The following is an 18,817-nucleotide window of genomic DNA, read 5'->3' as shown; positions in this document are numbered from 1 at the left end:
AGCGGCCGTGGCCTTAATTAAGGTACAGCCCCAGCATTTGCCTGGTGTGAAAATGGGAAACCACGGAAAACCATTTTCATGGCTGCCGACAGTGGGGTTCGAACCTACTATCTCCCGAATACTGGATACTGGCCGCACTTAAGTGACTGCAGCTATCGAGCTCGGTTTTTTGGTTCTTTACGTGTGTTCGAGAAATTTATATTTTGTTTCTTATTCACTACGAGTTAAAACAGAAGACACTGCGTTTTTAAGGGCCGATGACCTTAAAACAGCAATCATCATCATTAACACGTATAAAAATTCAAAAAATGCTTGTTTTATATTCATCACTACTGAAATATGAAAAAAATTCAATCAAATTAGTTATTTCATTCCCACACTCGTAGAGGGGTGGGTGGGCCGTCAGCTATACGTGTAGCTCTTGGGCCATGGAGTACGGAAGTAGAGTTGTGAGGATGAAATAAATCAAGTTGGACGTATGTCTTGTACATACAACAAATTGAATTGAACATGTTAGTAAATACCTGAACGCGCAGAGAGATAACCGCAGCAACAACACGGACCCCAGAGGAGGCCCGCAGAACACACCACCCAGGACAGAGACCCCCCAAACACCCCGTTTATTGAGTAAATTTTCATGGTACGATGTTGACATAGTACAATGTTGACATACATACCTGGGTAAATAAATAAACAAACAAACAGATAGAAGTGGTTGGCCTTGAACTTGCTGTGCCGAGTGAGACGAGTTCTTAGTCCAGATATGTGAACAAAACAAGCACTGAGGTCATTGACCATGCTACACTTTTAAAGGCTACAGAGCAGATTAAAGGCGATGTATCACAAGGCCAAACTTAAACATGTAACAGAACGTAAGATGTAACTCTGTCACATGAGAAACGAAACACACCCGGGCTGGGGAAACAAACACAGATCTTGCAGCACTGTCTTGAAGCACAGGACAGAAACATAGAAGTACACCGGCACACGACACAAAAGGTGAATTAAAGACGGAAAAAGTATTGTGTCACATGAAGCTAAAGAGATGTTATAAATAAACGAAATAAACTAAATAATAAAAATAATTATAAAAATAATAATTATAATAACAAAACATCAAATATGAATAACAAGTATACGACTTAAAAGGAGAGTAAAAAGAGGAATAAGACGAAAGTATGAACAGGTGAATAATAATAATAATAATAATAATAATAATAATAATAATAAAAAACGAGAAAAAAGAGTAATAAGAAGTTCAATATGAGTACTAGCAATAATAATAAGACTGAATAATAATAATAATAATAATAATAATAATAATAATAATAATAATAATAATACCGGTGATGTTATTTGCTTTACGTCCCACTAACTACTCATACTGTTCCTGGAGGTGCTGTAATTTAGTCCCGCAGGAGTTATTTTTACGTGCCAGTAAATCTACCGACACGAGGCTGACGAGCACCTTCGAATGCCACCGGACGGACCCAAGATCGAGCCTGTTAAGTTGGAAACAAGAAACCAGTGCTTTAAACGTCTGAGCAACTCAGACTGGCCACTTTTATTTTGCTTTATTTTACCATTACACATATGCTTTTCGTTTGCAAGCACGAAATAATAATGTAATTTTTTACATCCCAATAACTACTTTGGTGGGTTTTGGAGACGCCGAGGTACTGGAATGTTATACCGCAGGACTTTTTTTAATGCAAGTAAATCTACAGACACGAAACTGGCGTATTTCAGCACCTTCAAATACCCCCGAATTGAGCCTCCATCGAACCTGCCAAGATGGGATCAGAATACCAGCGCTCTATCGTCCAAGGTACTCAGCCCAGCATTAGAGCTTGAAATACGTTGGTCGTGCGGTTAGGGGCGCGAAATTGTGAACTTTCATCGGGGAGATACTGGGTTCGAACTCCACTGTCGACAGCCCTGAAGATGGTTCTCCGTGGTTTCCCATTTTCACATCAGGAAAATGCTGGAGCTGAACCTCATTTAGGTCACGAACGCTTCCTTCTCACTTCTACCCCTTTTCTGTCCCATCGTCGCCATAAGACCTATCTGTGTCGGTGCGACTTAAAGCCAATTTTGAAAATCATCATAATTAGGACATTATACAACTGTCGAGATCCATAGTTATAAACGATGAGAAGTATTTTCTAGGCAGACATTATTGGCGAGTAGTCAATAATAATAATAATAATAATAATGGTATTTGCGTTACGTTTACGGTTTTCGGAGACGACGAGGTGCCGGAATTTAGTCCCGCAGGGGTTCTATTTACGTGCCACTAAATCTACCGGCACGAGTGTGACGTATTTGAGCACATTCAAAAACTACCGGACTGGGCCAAGTTCGAACCTGCGAGGTTGGAGTAAAAAGGCCAGCACCTCAACCTTCTGAGCCACACAGCCCGGCAGGAGGCACGAAATGTAGGTACGTTTAATTTATTTATTTGTATAACATGTCCATTATTCGTTTGAAGTAAAACGTTGGCTGTGCTTGCCTAATTCAATTCAATCCCATGCTTGCTTTCGTTGGCGTAAAGACATAGGTTTTCAGGTCATTTCCATACTCAATAGACCGCGGGGCTGACGACCACAGATATCCCAATCCCCTAAATGACGTAACAGCAAATGAACCAGTATTAACGCTGACAATGCGATACAGCTCCAGGGTCCAAAACCGATAACTAGGGTTGTCTGACGGAAACTAAATACTAACAACAAAACCAGTCTGGCGAGAATGTAACGTAACATGGTGAACACCGGTAGCAGCCTTCAGCTGTTATCGCAGTTCAGTTGCTCGTAAACATAAAACCAGTTTGGCAAGTATATTACGTAACATCTCGTGGCATTGCAAAGGTAGCGTTCAGCTGTTACAGTAGTATATTTGCTCTGAAACATAAACAGAAACCAGTTTGGCACGGATGGCGCGTGACTTGCCTGTTATCAACGGAAAGCTATTCATTCGCAGAACGAGGCATACTACCTATTCTAAAAACATCGTATCACTTTGCTCTCGGAAATAACTTCCGCGGAGTACTAAAAGTTTGATATATAGTGGTTCGTCACATCGTTCTCCATTGCTACAAGAAATATCTGCACGTATACACCTAACACCCTGTATAATCAGTATTGCGTGTTTCTGTGGTGGTTGGTAGTGTAGTGTTTCGTCTGAATATGAAGAATCCTGCCATTATCATTTTATTGCATTATTATTCTATTGATATATCAACCCCAATTGCACTACTGCCCTGAAGGGCCTGCACCTACCAAGTAACCGCTGCTCATCCCGAAGGTCTGCAGATTACGAGATGATGCATGGTCAGAATGATGAATCCTCTCGGTCGTTATTTTTGACTTTCTAGACTGGACCCGCAATCTCACCATCTGATAACTCCTCAGTTGTTCTCACACTGGCTGAATGGACCTTAAATGAGTCCTCAGAACCATGTAAAACTCGCTGACCTGGCCGGGAATCGAACCCTGAGCCCTAAACTACAACTTGATTAACAGCTACACCTTCAAATACCACCACAAGCTGGGATCAAAGATGTCTCCCCAGGTTCATAAACTCTAATACGGTAGTGTACCGGTACTATTGTTGGTGCCACTGTTATCAGGTGTGAACTTAAGCTGCTTTTTCTACATGGAGGTCATTTTTTATTAACCAAACCCCAAGGTACAACAGCCCCAAAGGGCCTTGGGGTACCAAGCAACCACTACTCAGCCTGGAGGCCTGCAGATTGCGAGGTATCATGTGATCGGCACAACGAATCCTCTCGGCCATTACTCTTGGCATTCTAGACCAGGGCCGCTATCTCACCATCAGATAGCTCCTTAACTTTAATCCCGTAGGAGGAGTGGACCTCGAACCAGCCGTCAGATCCAGGTAAAAATCCCTGACCTGGCCGCGAATCGAATCTGGGGCCTACGGGTAAGAGGCAGGCATGCTACCCCTACACCATGGGGCCGGCCTATTTATTATAACAGGAATAATTATCTCTCCTTTTCAGTTTCAGGAGTCTGATAACACTTATTTAGATACTAACAGTGTTATTAAGATATTGCATAATAATAGTCTACTTAAAATCTTGTCATTGATTAAGTGCATGTGTTATTTAATTAATTTTATCTGCAAATCCATCAAGAAAATGAAATTGTCCAAATAGTTATAGTTTTATCATAACTGAGTGTCAGATTTTTTATTTACTCATATACCCTGATAAGATATTATATTTTTCCACAGATATCTTCTTGTGGGATACAGATGATGGAGAAGGTGTCAAAAGGGATAGCTCAAATGAAGACTCCTCATTTGGGAGAAACTGCTCCTGTGAAGATGTCACCTGCCGCTGTTGTATGGACTTGAACTTCACCTATATTGACCTTGGAGGTCCAGGTAATTTGATTGGCACTAGTTCTAATTTAAATTTACCCATGATTAACCTCACTTATCTAGAAACAGGATGTGAGAGGTTAAAGGATGATCAGAAATGATAAATATTTCCTTCATCCTTAATGACATCTACATTTAGTTTGACATTTGCATTTATCATTCTTTGTATGTTTGATCAGTAGCACTGTTTTGTTTCTTGGTAGTTGCTTGCAATGATGTATAGGTCTGAGGTACTTATTTTTGTGGGAATATAACATACAACATCCATGTAGCAGTATATTGTTAGAAATAAAACACTGTCCATTTTATTACCTACTCTAATTCAGGGTGCAAAATCAGAAATAAATGGTGGGGGGGAAGGGACATAGGGCTTAACTACTAGTGTTTATTTCAGACAGTATTTCACAGGGGGGAGGGTTTAAATTTCTCCTGTAATTTAATTACCCCCTACCCCCCAGACAAATGTAAATTGTAGATCTTTTTGTTTGAATTTTGTTATTATAACGAGAATGATAAACATTAGAACATTATTCCAATCAGCTGAGAAGTTTTGAGAGACTGTCGCTTTCTTACGAAAGGCCAGACGAGGCTCGATTTGTCCTGATTTATAGCTTTATTGGTGAAACCTTCCTCTATCAGGGCTAAGTTTTGACTGAAAAAAATTGTCGGTTTATACACTATTGGATACTTATCGGAAACACACCCTCTCGAAGAAGTACAGGAGAGGTGTAAGCTCGAGCTACTTAGAGAAATGACAAAGGAGGAACGCTTCAAGTAATCTGTATTTTTTCCCAGGTTTCAGACCGGAATGCCACTGGTACGCTGTTTTATTGCTGAAGGTCTGGCAGTCACTTGAATTATTGCAGATGTTCTCATAAAAATATGTACAGCAAAAGTCATTAATTTCAGTCATAAATTATGTGTGTTCTACATTTTCCTCATAATTTTATTATGAAAGAATCCCCCTCGGGTAATTTTAGTGGGGGGGAACCTTTGAGATAAAATCGTCGGTGGGAGGAAATCCCTCCCTCCCCCCCCCCCCTGTGATTTTGCACCCTGCTCTAATTTATTTCAGGATGACCCAATAAATGCACACACCATACACACACACACACATATGTACACAGGCAATCCTATTCAACCATGAATGGCCAACTTACTAATTGCCGTTTATTTACAAGTCTCTCTTCTTTAACACAGCAGGAATTCCCAGCTCGTAGGAATTACCTGAGAGGGCTTTAATCCCCTTTTACAAGTTCCCCTTACTTTCACTTCTCCAAGGCCAGATACTTCGAATGAGTGACAAGTTAGGCAATCTTGTAGGTCAGGGCAGCAGCCGTTTTGATGGAAGAAGGCATGTATCAGTGCTGAATTTTCAGTCTAGCATCATCCCACTGAAATATTGCCTCAGCGATGATGATGATGATGATGATGATGATGATGATGATGATGATGATGATGAAAATTTCTTGAAGGATGACCAACCTAAGGATGGCGTTTATATAAATAGGACCTGTTGAGATTGTACTGACTTGTGGAAGAGATGATGATGATGATGATGATGATGATGATGATGATAGTACCTCATGGGGAACTACGGTAGGTGTTAATATGATCTTCACTGGGGTAATCATGTTAATGAGGTTGTTAAGAAAGGTTACAGATCTCTTCACATGGTTAGGAGAGTATTTGGGGGTTGTAGTAAGGATGTAAAGGAGGGTGCATATACAGGGGCGCAGCCAGGGGGATTTATGGGGGGGTTAGAACCTCCCATGGAATTTTTAAAAAAAGAAAATATACTAAAACTAACAACAAACAATAAATTAAATAAATATTCAAGGACATAACTGTACAGCCAGCAGAACTGTAATTCACTTGTATCAGTATCCTTATAATGGCAAGTCATTCATGCACCTTCAGCGTGTTCTATCATTTTTGTAACTACAATCATCACCCCCATCGGCTGATCCGTGCTATGCTAGTGGGCATATAAGTCTCTGATACCAATATAAATGGTCCATTATTGGACATTATAAATTTTCCAGCTAACTCATCCCAGGTTGCCAGTGTTTTGCCCCCGTGTGCTAAATTGGGCTCATCAGTTGGTATGCATGCACTGCTTGCATCTTGATGGGTTAGGAAAGGGCTAGGGGTGGGGAGGAAGCAGCCATGGCCTTAATATTAAGGTACAGCCCCAGCCAGCATTTGCCTGGTGTGAAAATGGGAAACCATGGAAAACCATCTTCAGAGCTGCCGACAGTGGGGTTCGAACCCACTATCTTCCAAATACTGGATACTTCCCGCACTTAAGCAACTGCAGCTCTGAAGCTCGGTATTCTGAAAAAGTAGAATTCTACATTAGTTATAATGTTTGAAGGAGAGAGATCTTACAATCATAACGGCTGATTTGAAAAGGAATCTCTCATAATTAAAATCCATTTTTGTTTATTCTTACTTAAAAAGAACTGGGATTAAAATGTGGTTACAAACAGGGAGGTTGAAGTAGTGATATCAATTATCCTGACGTAGTGGCTTATATTGAAGTAAAAATGATGTCAAGGAAGACATTCATCATATGTCAATACTCCCTGATTACCTAAGATAAGATATTTATTATTTTGCTTCTTAATACTGATTTCAGAAATACAATAGTATATCTAATATCGATCAAATCAGTTCCATAATTTCTGTTACAGGATGCGTGGCAATGAAATACGTTTCCCCTTCGCAAGGCATTGCAGTGAATATTTCTTACGGAGAAAGTCTACTTCTGAGTGACTCAATGAAAGGTATGTAGTAAGGAATGGGCAGATCAAAAAACTGATTAAGTCTGATTCCTTACAATCACAAGAAGAGCTCTTTAAAAATAAGGTAAGACCAAATTTGACATAAATGTTGATACTGTTAAATGTCATCTATCATTGCTGAGGGTATTTGTCAACAAAAATACACATATTGTATCTGAGCTGTAGAGAAAACAATGTAGTGATATCATTTACAGGAATCACAGGAGAAAAATGTACCTATCATATTATTTTCTTACTTTTGTGGGTGGAAAAGTCTTTTGTAGTAGTAGGCCTAGTAGTTTCACAGTTTCCAAATAACAAAATTATTCTTACCTTAACAATCAAACATTCTTTCATCAATCATCTTACCTAATTCATATCAGGTCTTTAATTTTTCAATTGTTAATTTTCATTTTTCATTTTTACTACTGTAGAAGGCTGCATCCTCAGTATCTCAATGCTTCATTCAAATTGGTTTTATCACCATGTTAAGGTGGAGAATAGATTTTTATAGAGAAAAATAACATTCATGATAAACTTTTGAAGAATGTTAATAAATGATTCCAACAAACTTAGTCTTGTAGTAAAATCCTAACCTCTATGCTAAAAACAACAACAACAACAACAACAACAACAACAAAGCTAAACAAGAAACACATGATAAGTCAAGAGATTCAAACCTTCCCCAAGCAGTTTCTGCTCACTGAAACTTCTTAGATATAGGCTACTGCTGCATTCAAATCACCTGCTGGCTGCCAATTTTGTCAGAAAATCATAAGAATTGCCTTCTCATCTGAATTCTTTACTATGGACTGAAATTACTTTCAATTTCCTTTCCTTCATTGTGTGTGAAATTGTTAAATAATAAGTCCAGTCATCTTCTTCTGGATTCTTTTTTCTTATCATATTACAGACAAATCCAGTGCCAATTGTTTCCACTTCATTCACGTAACCCTTTTCCAACTGAAAACTTTTTGGTTGTTCAATATCTTCATTAAAAATACATTTTTGGGATGGGTACCGGTATAAGGTCTGTAAAAGAGAAAAATACTTTAAAAAATTATTTCTGCTGTCATGCTGTCATGTTGGTTGTGTGTTTATTGAGCATGTTTTGCCATTATTTGACACAAAACTATGATAAAAGTAAAATGTTTTAAATTTCTTGTAACTAATTCTTTGAGTAAGAAATTCCAAATAAAAACACAACAAATAATAGTGCAGGCAAATTTTAACATAATTGGAGCAATTTGTATAAAAAAGGTTTAGTCAGATGTTCCATGTAATCTGTTTCTAGCAGTTCATTTCTCAACATTACACACTTGTATAGATCATTTAAAAGAGTTGTTTCCCTTGGACAGGCACAAGTAGACATCATATTTTAAATAGTGAGTTTTGATTTTACCTTTGCATCAACAAACTCTTGGCCTGGCACCTACTGGCTAACCGCAGCAATGGAATAAATATAAAATATAGAAAATAAAAACTGATGTGTCGAAAGTGACTCATGAGTATACCAGATTTCTTAAACAGCAAATAAGCATGTACTTGCCCATAATAAAATGATATATGTACATTTCTCCACCACACAGAAAAGCATAGAATCTTGGATAAGTTTTTGGGCCTAGAAGACGACAGAGCGAGTACAGATTCTTTCGTTGTTCCCTTAGCAGCCTCTTATGACATGCAAGGGTTTTTTAATTTCGTGTGGCTATTTCTAGCCGAATGCAGCCCTTGTAAGGCAGACCCTCCGATGAGGGTGGGCGGCATCTGCCATGTGTAGGTAACTGCGTGTTATTGTGGTGGAGGATAGTGTTATGTGTGGTGTGTGAGTTGCAAGGATGTTGAGGACAGCACAAACACCCAGCCCCCGGGCCATTGGAATTAACCAATGAAGGTTAAAATCCCCGACCCGGCCGGGAATCAAACCCGGGACCCTCTGAACAGAAGGCCAGTGTGCTGACCATTCAACCAACGAGTCGGACATTAAAATAATATAAGGTTGAAGTGCTTTGAATATTCCTAATCAAAGTTTTATAGTGGATATTAAAATGTTGATGTCCCATTTAATAAAATTTAGTTAAATTATTTCATTTTAAGATCCTAACGTATTCAGACTTTTTGACCTGTATTAATATTTTGGTGATAAATTATTAATTCTGTTTGTTTATAACATGTTTATTTAACTATTAATTTGATTTCATTATTCAGCTGAAGAAGGCCCAATTATGGTCAAATATCTACATTTGTGAATGTCATATTACTGTATTGAATAGGTGGATGAGCTTTGTGATTTCTTTGTAAGAAATTTTACCTAACTATGTATGCCTACTGCATATAGAAAGCAGAGTTCTAGCATATGGTAATAACATGAGGAAGAAGATAACAAAGACTTAGTATAGATAGATGACGAACACTGGTTGCCTGGCTACCATGCAAAATTGTCTACACTAAATTGATGATGCTAATTTCAGATAGACCCCAGCCCAAAAGCATGTCCATGAAGTAAGGCATATCTGATCAACATGTACTTGAATTAATATTAATGAACTAATTTCTGTGTTAAAAATACTGTAAAATTATATCTGCACTCTACGCAATTTTCATTTATAAATTCTTTACTTCCTTTCTTCTATTTTACATTAAAATAGGCACTGAACAAAAGAATCAGCGATTTAAAATACAACTACCTACTACCAGTCATTGCCGGTGAACTTTCAGGTCGGGTGGGAGGGGCACAGTACCATTTCCCACACCTCTTTCTTGACAACTTTGACAGGAAAAAAAAAAAAAGAAGAGCAATTAAGGCTGCCCTTATCAGCTGTTTTTTTAGCATTTGGATATATAATGATGATTATACCTATTTAAAGTATACTATCACTGAGAATCTGATGTTGAAATGAGGTAAACACGGTAAAGCAAAACATGAATCCCTTTGAGCTTGTCTTCATTTATTCAATCACTATGCCTGTGAACTCAAATCTTGAGAAATGTTTGTGCGTTCCATGTGAGTACAGTAATAACCAGCACTACAAATGTCCGGCCCCGCGGTGTAGGGGGCAACACGTCCGCCTGTCACCCTGTGGCCCCGGGTTCGATTCCTAGCCTGGTCAGGGGTTTTAAATTGTAAATGATTAATATCCCTGACCTGGGGCTAGAGGTCGACGCCATGAACAAATATCTTTTTTTTTTTTAAAGCACGAAATATAATTTTCAGTTTTCGAGTGCATGCTTTCGTCCTACCTAGGAGTTGCGTAGCAGCTGGGGGCAGCAAATACCATCCAAATTATGTCGCAGTTGTTGGCAGACAGGGTGTCCTCCCTAGAAAACAAAAAGAGTTTTTATCTTCTCTCGACAAATTTAGTAAGAAATTAGACTCGAATAATGCTCAGAAAATGCTAATAATGCTAAGGTCCTTGCAAGGCCACTCAAACCTACTCATTTAAGTCTTCCAAGCAAAAACAAACTAACTCATTGCTGACAACCCTCACAAAATGCTGGATGCAAGCCAGAGGCCTATGTTTCTTCAAGTTTGCAATTTGAATAAAAATTCCTGGTCTCAAATGTTATGTTTCAATATAATTCTTTATTATTTTTCTTATTCAAATATAAATAATAAGACAAACAATGCCATGAAATATTATTTAATTTTATTATATGCATCCATGGAGATTTGGGTGGCACATGCATGTAAAGGGGTTTGTGGTGACACCTTTAATGCTACAGACACTGCTGAGCTTAAAGCCTCTTTCCTCACCCATCGTCCCTCAGAAACCGTCCACCTTACATCTCAATCCCGTCACCATCATTATATCCTTGGATGGAAGCTCAAGAGCCCATAACACAGTATCTTCAACCTGAAATAATTTACCAGTGAACTGCACACTAAAAGTCAGTTATTTAAGTTTGGTATCGCTGAGCGGTCTTCCTTATTCTTTTAATGAAATGTAATTTTCTTAGCATTATTCGAGTCTAATTTCTTACTAAATTTGTCGAGAGAAGATAAAAACTCTTTTTGTTCTCTAGGGAGGACACCATCTGGAAGTTCTTAAAGGCTGGCCACTACTGCCTATGACAGTATTTTAAAATCAAGGGGTACAATTTATAGAAAATGTTTTGAAAGGGGTACACAAGTGTGAAAATGTTGAGAAACACTGCTATAGACTTTTGATATCTTGACTGAGTAAAAAGATCTCTTTATTAAGGATGAATTCTTATTTCCTCAACAGGAGCCAACCCTGAACCTGCGTGTTTGGACATGATCTCAGACTTAGCACAGATGTGTGCTCGCTTCAGCGATCTGGCTCCAACAAGCGATGGTCTCCGCTGGTGCTTGCACTTAGAGCCCGTTTTATTCGGAGATGTTCAAGCTCAGTACCAGTTGGGTTGTTTCCGCATGGGACCAATGGGTATGGTGCCTGATCCTCCATCAAATACCACTCTACCTGAGCAAAGGTAAGGAAACTTTTAACAAACCCTGTTGACCAATTTATCTGATTAACCCCAGAATGGAACCCCTGAAGAACTTAATTCTCCATAGAACTGAAGAGGTTATTTCCAAACTGACATAAATCCATGAAACTTGATAAATCACTATTGTTTTAGACATGATATGGGCTTTTAGGCTTATGCCATGTCAAGAAAACAAGCTGAAACTCTTATTGTTTTGCAGAGAACTTTGCTATGTCTTCAGAAGAAAATCTAGACTGTTCACAAGGAAGTTTCCTACATTAATTATTATTATAGAAACACAACAATGCATACCTGGATTCAGTGGTGGCTGTCTTCTAAGGGCACAGAATCATGTGACATCCCCCCATCCCCATGCTTTTATAATTATTATTGTAGAAGACATCCTCGTGAACAGTCGAGATTTGCTTCTGAAGACGCGGAGCTAAGGTCTCTGTGAAACGTAAAGATTTTTAATTTCTTATAAGTAAATTCTTATATGATTATGAATATAATGTAGTTTCATTCATTACTTCTATACCCATCCTGACACTGTATTTTAAAAACCTCTCATTGATGAAAATGGTGGTAATTATCTCGTGTAAGTTGGAGATAGGTTGTTTTGGAACTAAATCATTCATTGACGTATATTTTGAGTGACATTTATGAACATTTAAATGGTTCAAACACAACAATGTATAGGCTACCTGCATTTAGTGGCGGCTGTTCTTTAAGGGCAGAGGGTCACATGCCTCCCATCCCCACGCTCTTATAAGACATGAGCCTCCTTGCTTTTCAGGTAGAAATTAAAATTAGAAAATAATTGAAATTAAGGTATTTACATTATCATGGCATAAATACAGCCAATTACATACATCATATGCTTCTATTCTACAAGTCCCAGTGTTAAATGCAGCAGCTGGACATAACCCCTCTATGACTGAAGGAGCAGTGTATAAGGAAACCTTTCCGCTACTTTGCCACTGGGCATGTGGACGAGGCAGAACACTAAACTTTACAGGAGCCTCAGTCACAAGCTCGACGTGTCTGGAGCTGACTGCTAGCACTGTGGTGGACGGCAGATTGAGGGTTTCTAATGGTACTCTCTTTTCACTTTGGAGTCCTGTTTGAAGGCTGGAAAGTTGCTGTTGTAGTAATTGTGAAAGCAAGTGCGAGTGCAGTGTGTAATATTTATAAATCCAACAATTTAATCATTACATTTAGTACTTTTTTCGTAAGGATGAAAACAGTCTGAATGATGTTGCTGTCTTTAATTCGGTGTTCATTATTTACTATACAATATACTTTGTGTATTCAGTTGACAATTTACTATACAATGTACTCTATTCTGTGCATCAAATTCACATTTCTGCATATTCATAACCCTGCTGTAAAGTTAAATGATCCAAATGATGATGATGATGATGACGATGATGATGATGATGATGATGATGATGATGATGATGATGATGATGATGATGATGATGATGATGTCAGGCTGAGTACTTAGACGGTAGAATGCTGGCCGTCTGAGCTCAAGTTGGCTGGTTCAAAACTGGCTCAAATACATCTGGCATGTAAAGGAACTCCTACAGGACAAAAATCTGGCCCTTTGGTATCTCTGAAAACTGTAAATGTTCAGTGGTGCCTTGTGAGGTTTGAATTTATTTATTTATTCATTTATTCATTTATTTATGCTCTCATCTGTGTGACCGCTTCAATTCATACCTCACGAGCCACTACTGTCTACATTTGAAATACTGATCATAAAGAAAGTTTTAGTTTTAATTTTATTTATTTTGATTTTCCCCAACAGAGGGGCTGCCTGGCCAAGGCAGTAAAGGCGTGCTCGGTTCACCTGGAAGGACATGGGTTTGAATCCCCGTCGGGAAGTCGTAAAATTTAAAAAACTATATTTCCACTTCCGGAGGTGCACATGTTCCTGAGGTTCACTCAGCCTACACCAAAATGAGTACCAGGTTATTTCCTGGGGGCAAAGGCAGCTGGGCGTAGAGCTAACCACTCTACCCCATCAAGTGTCGAGGTTACAGATATTAGAAGCCTTTACCTTCCACCCCTCCAAGGGCCTTCATGTCCTGTACAGAGATGAATTTGCTTTGCTTTGCTTCCCCAACTAGACATTGGCCATGAGGACAAAGTAGGGTATACAAAAAATAAATTAATATTAAAAGTAATTGTGAGTTGATTACAGTTATTACAGCACTTACATGAGCGAAACATATTTTATAATAATGTTCAAAACATACAATAAATTATACCATCTTCAATCACCTCCATCCTTGTCAGCATCATTATGAATATTGCCAGCTAGAGCAAATACATGTTGATAAAATGGCATTGTAGGATGAATCCTCCATTATGCTGAGTTTATTTAGAATCATTTTCATGTCTTTCATCTTCTCCTGTTCCACTGGATGGCCTAACTGTTCTTGTCTGGGCTTGAGACATAACCATTATTTACCCCTCTTCAACAATGTGTGAAAACATCCTGACAGCCTTGAAAATGCGGATTTCAGAACACTTGGTTTGTGCTTATCTGAATAGATTTCAACTCTGAGATATTAAAATCTAATTTTGATTCAACAGCTCCCTATCTGAGGTTTTCCACGTGTAGAGGTGCCAGTCCCTGCCAAGAACATTTACTGTACCAACTTCTCCAAAAATATTGTTATACTCTGAGCCAGCAGATTGGTCAAAGCGGATATAACCGACATTGGAAATAAATACAAATACACATTAAAGTTATGTCACTTTCCAAATAAATGTAGTTTTATCTGTACTAGCATGGGATATAAGATATACATAGTGGTTGGAAACAACGTCAACCTGGTATATGAGTGTTAGAGGGTTGGTCATACTGATAAACAATTTTTAAAAATAATTTGATATCTCATGCAGCTGTCATTTTATCAGCTGCTGAAGTTAGCCAATGAGAGCACTTCACGGGCAAGGGATTTGCAAGGCGGTGTGGCTAAATTGGCACAAGGCTTAAAACCAGCTTCAGAGCACCAATCAAAGAAAAATATTCAGCAGGGGAGGGATTTGAACATGATCTTCCAAGCGCCATAGTGACTACGCTATGGTGACACCTGCTTGAATCCACAGTGTGTTTGTGTTTGATGTTGATTTCTCTGCATCGGTAGCTGCTGGGCGAGTGGTCACTTACGGAAATGTTTGTTAAGCAGCCACGTGGTATGTGTACAATAGACTTGTACTGCAATGCAAGCCTTCTTCAGCTGGTGCTTTCAAGGTGGTCTTAAGCTACCTGCAGATTTAGCAACACCACCCCGCAAAGACCATTTGAATTCACCCGTGAAACGATCTGATTGGCTAACTTCAGCAGCTGATAAAATGACAACACTGCGAGATATCAAATTATAATTTTCAAATTATTTATCGGTATGACCAATCCTCTAATGCTCATATACCCAGTTCATTTTGTTTCTGACCACCCCGTATTGAGATATAACACTGCACTATATGATGAGAGAACCTATAAACTATTTTATGAAGGCAAAAATCATAAAATCATCAATTTTGGATTTATATCACTTTGGAAATAAGCTCTTCAATTGTATATTTTGTGTAGAGGACACTTTTAAGCTGTATGATGTTCATTTTAAGTATGCTAGCTATGAGTCAGCTCATTGTTATCATTTCAGTACTTGTTTGTCTGGAAGTGAAATAATTTAAGGGGAATTCACTTTCTCACTGATCTGTTGGTCAAAGTTTTCTTCTAGTTAATGATGGTATTTCATTTCTTTGTACATAGAAAGAGTAAAGTGTAGTTCTAGTTGAGAGGAAATTACTAGTCTTGTTTATCTCTCAGCTATTACTAAATTTTGGAGGAATTGTTCATGTCCAAAGATAAAAGTGAGGAGAATTCTGCTCAAGTACACCTACCTTTCTTCCTCAAGTACCTCCATAATTTATCTCCTGGGATCCTATCGAATGTGTTCTCCATGTCAATGAATACCATTGAAAGCTCTTTGTTTCCCTCTCCATATATTCTGTGAACCATATGACCTTACCGCAGTGGGGAGGCTTGCATGCCAATGAATCAGATAGCCGATCCCCAGGTGCAACTATATCGGACGGGTATCTGTTGAGAGACAAGACTAACAAATGGTTCATCAAAATGGGGGTAGCACCCTTTCGGAAATTGCAAGGGCAGCAGTCTGGATGACTGAATGATATGGCCTTGTAACAATACTCAACATGGTTTAGCTGTGTTGATACTGCTACACGGTTGAAAGCAATGGGAAACTACAACCGTAACTAACTCCCGAGTACATGCAGCTCTCTCTCTATGAATGATGCACTGATGATGGCTTCCTCTTCGATAAAATATTCTGGAGGTAAAATAGTCCCCCACTCAGATCTCCGGGTGGGGACTACACGAGAGGGGGCGATCATCAGGAAGATGGATACAGACATTCTGCGAGTTGGAGCTGGAATGTTAGAAGTTTGAATCGTTGTGGTAGGTTAGAGAATCTGAAAAGGGAGATGGATAGACTAAAATTAGATGTAGTGAAGAACATTGGCAGGAAGAGCAGGATTTTGGTCACGTGACTACAGAATTATCAACACCAAATCAAACAGGGGAAATGCAGGAGTTCGTTTAATAATAAATAAGAAAATAGGGTAGTGGGTAAGCTACTACAACCAGCATAGTGAAAGGATTATTGTTGTCAGGATAGACACCAAACCAATGCCCACCACAATAGTGCAAGTCTATATGCCTATTAGTTCAGCAGATGATGAAGATATGAAGGGATCATATTAATTTTAGACGCTAAACAATTTGTATTGTACAGTTCCTGTATATGAGCCTTTGGCTCGTTGGAATTAATTAATAAAGTAATATATATATATGTGTAAAAGGTGACGAGAATATAATTGTGAGGGGAGACTGGAATGCAGTGGTAGGCCAAGGAAGAGAAAGTAATGCAACAGGAGAATTCGAATTGGGACAAAGGAATGAAAGAGGAAGCCGGCTGGTTGAATTCTGCACCAATCATAATTTAGTCCTTGCTAATACTCAGTTCAAACACTACAAACGATGGCAGTATATGTGGATGAGACCTGGACACACTGGAAGGTATCAGATAGACTTGTTATGATTAGTCAGAGATTCAGAAACCAGGTGCTGGATTGCAAAACTTTCCCAGGAACAGACGTAGATTCTGACCACAACTTGTTGGTCATGATATGCCATCTGAAGTTGAATAAACTGAAGAAAGAAAGGAATGCAGGGAGATAGGATCTAGACAAGCTGAAATAAAAGAGTGTGAGGGTCTATTTCAAGGAAAATGTTGCATGACAACTAAATGAAAAGGCTGAAGAAAACACAATAGATGAAGAATGGACAGTCATGAAGAATGAGGTCTCTATGGCTGAAGAAATGTTAGGAAGAAAGGAAAGATCAACTAAGAATCAATGGATAACTCAGAAGATACTAGACCTGACTGATGAACGACAAAAGTACAAGAATGCCAAAAATGAAGAGGACAGAAAGGAATACAGGTGATTAAAGAATGAAGTGGATAAAAAGTGCAAGACAGCTTAGAAAGAATGGCTGAAGGAGAAGTGCAAGGATGTTGAAGGTTATATGGTCCTAGGAATGGTAGATGCTGCACACAGGAAAATAAGGAAACGTTTAAAGAAAGGAAAACTAGGTGTATGAATATTAAGAGCTCAGATGGAAAACCTCTTCTAGGGAAAGGAAACAAGGTAGAAAGATAGCAGTAACATATCCAACAGTTGTATCAAGGTAAAGACATAGATGGTATGATTCTAGAACAAGAAGAGGTTGTAAATGAGAGACCCAATTTTGAGGTCAGAATATGACAGAGCTTTGAGAGACCTAAATAGGAACAAGGCACCTGGAATTGATGACATTCCCTTTGAATTACTGACTGCCTTAGGAGAAACCAACGTGTGTAAGATGTATGAGACAGGAGAAGTGCCATCCAATTATTGGTAGAATATTCCCAAGAAAGACAGAGCTGACAAGTGTGAAAACTTCTGCACATTAGTTTAGTATCTCATGCCTGCAAAATTTTAACATGTATTATATAGAGAAGAATGGAAAAGCAAGGTGAAACTGAGTTGGGAGAAGGTCGATTTGGCTTCAGAAGAAATATAGGTACACATGAAGCAATCCAGACTTTACGTCTGATCTTAGCGGATCAAATTAAGGACAAGCCTACATACATGGCATTTGTAGATCTTGAAAAGGCATTTGATAATGTTGATTGGACTGAGCTATTTGAGATTCTGAAGGTGATCGAGATCAGATACCAAGAACGAAGGATTATCTACAATCTGTATGAAAATCAGTCTGCAATGATAAGAAATGAGGGCTTTGAAAAAGAAGCAACAATCCAGAAAGGAGTGAGGCAAGGTTGCAGCTTGTCACCCCTCCTTTTCAGTGTTTATATAGAACAGACAATAAAGGAAATCAAAGAGGAATTTGGGAGAGGAATCACAATCCAAGGAGAGGAAATAAAAACCCTGAGATTTGATGATGAAATTGTTATTTTATCTGAGACTGCAGAAGATCGGGAGAAATTGCTGAATGATATGGAGAGAGCCTTGGGTAAGAAGTACAAGATGAAAATAAATAAGTCTAAAACAAAAGTAATGGAGTGTAGTCGAATGAAGTCAGGTGATGCAGGAAATATTAGATTAGGAACTGAAGTCTTAAAGGAAGTAGATTAATATTGTTACTTGGGTAGTAAAATAACTAACGATGGCAGAAGTAAGGGGGGCATAAAATTCAGACTTGCAGCGTGGCATTGTATGGAAATGAAACATGAACGATAATCAGCTCAGAAAGAAAGAGAATAGAAGCTTTCAAAATGTGGTGTTACAGAAGAATGCTGAAGGTAAGATGGATAAATCGAATCACTAATGAAGAGATACTGGATCGAATTGGTAAGAGGAGATCGATTTGGATAAATTTTATGAGAAGAAGAGACAGAATGATAAGACACATCTTTAGACACCCAGAACTTGTGCAGTTGGTACTCGAGGGAAGTATAGGTATAGGCAGTAAGAACTGTAGACGTAGACCAAGATATGAATATGACAAACAGATTAGAGCAGATGTAGGATGCAGCAGTTACATAGAAATGAAAAGATTAGCACGGGGT

The 18,817-nt window shown here is 38.6% G+C and overlaps 1 protein-coding gene across 1 annotated transcript in view; it reads left to right on the top strand.

Moving 5' to 3' along the window:
- The window catches only part of LOC136872727 (uncharacterized), a 43,392-nt gene that overhangs the window by 23,157 nt on the left and 1,418 nt on the right, over nt 1–18,817 (top strand). The window contains exons 2-4 of the mRNA XM_067146554.2: nt 4,258–4,410; nt 7,104–7,196; nt 11,420–11,645. Coding sequence (XP_067002655.2) covers nt 4,258–4,410; nt 7,104–7,196; nt 11,420–11,645 — 472 coding nt within the window. The remainder of the gene's footprint in view (nt 1–4,257; nt 4,411–7,103; nt 7,197–11,419; nt 11,646–18,817) is intronic.

The sequence above is a fragment of the Anabrus simplex genome, chromosome 4 (assembly GCF_040414725.1).
Source record: "Anabrus simplex isolate iqAnaSimp1 chromosome 4, ASM4041472v1, whole genome shotgun sequence".
NCBI lineage: Eukaryota > Metazoa > Arthropoda > Insecta > Orthoptera > Tettigoniidae > Anabrus > Anabrus simplex.
This window is presented reverse-complemented; position numbering and strand designations above follow the sequence as displayed.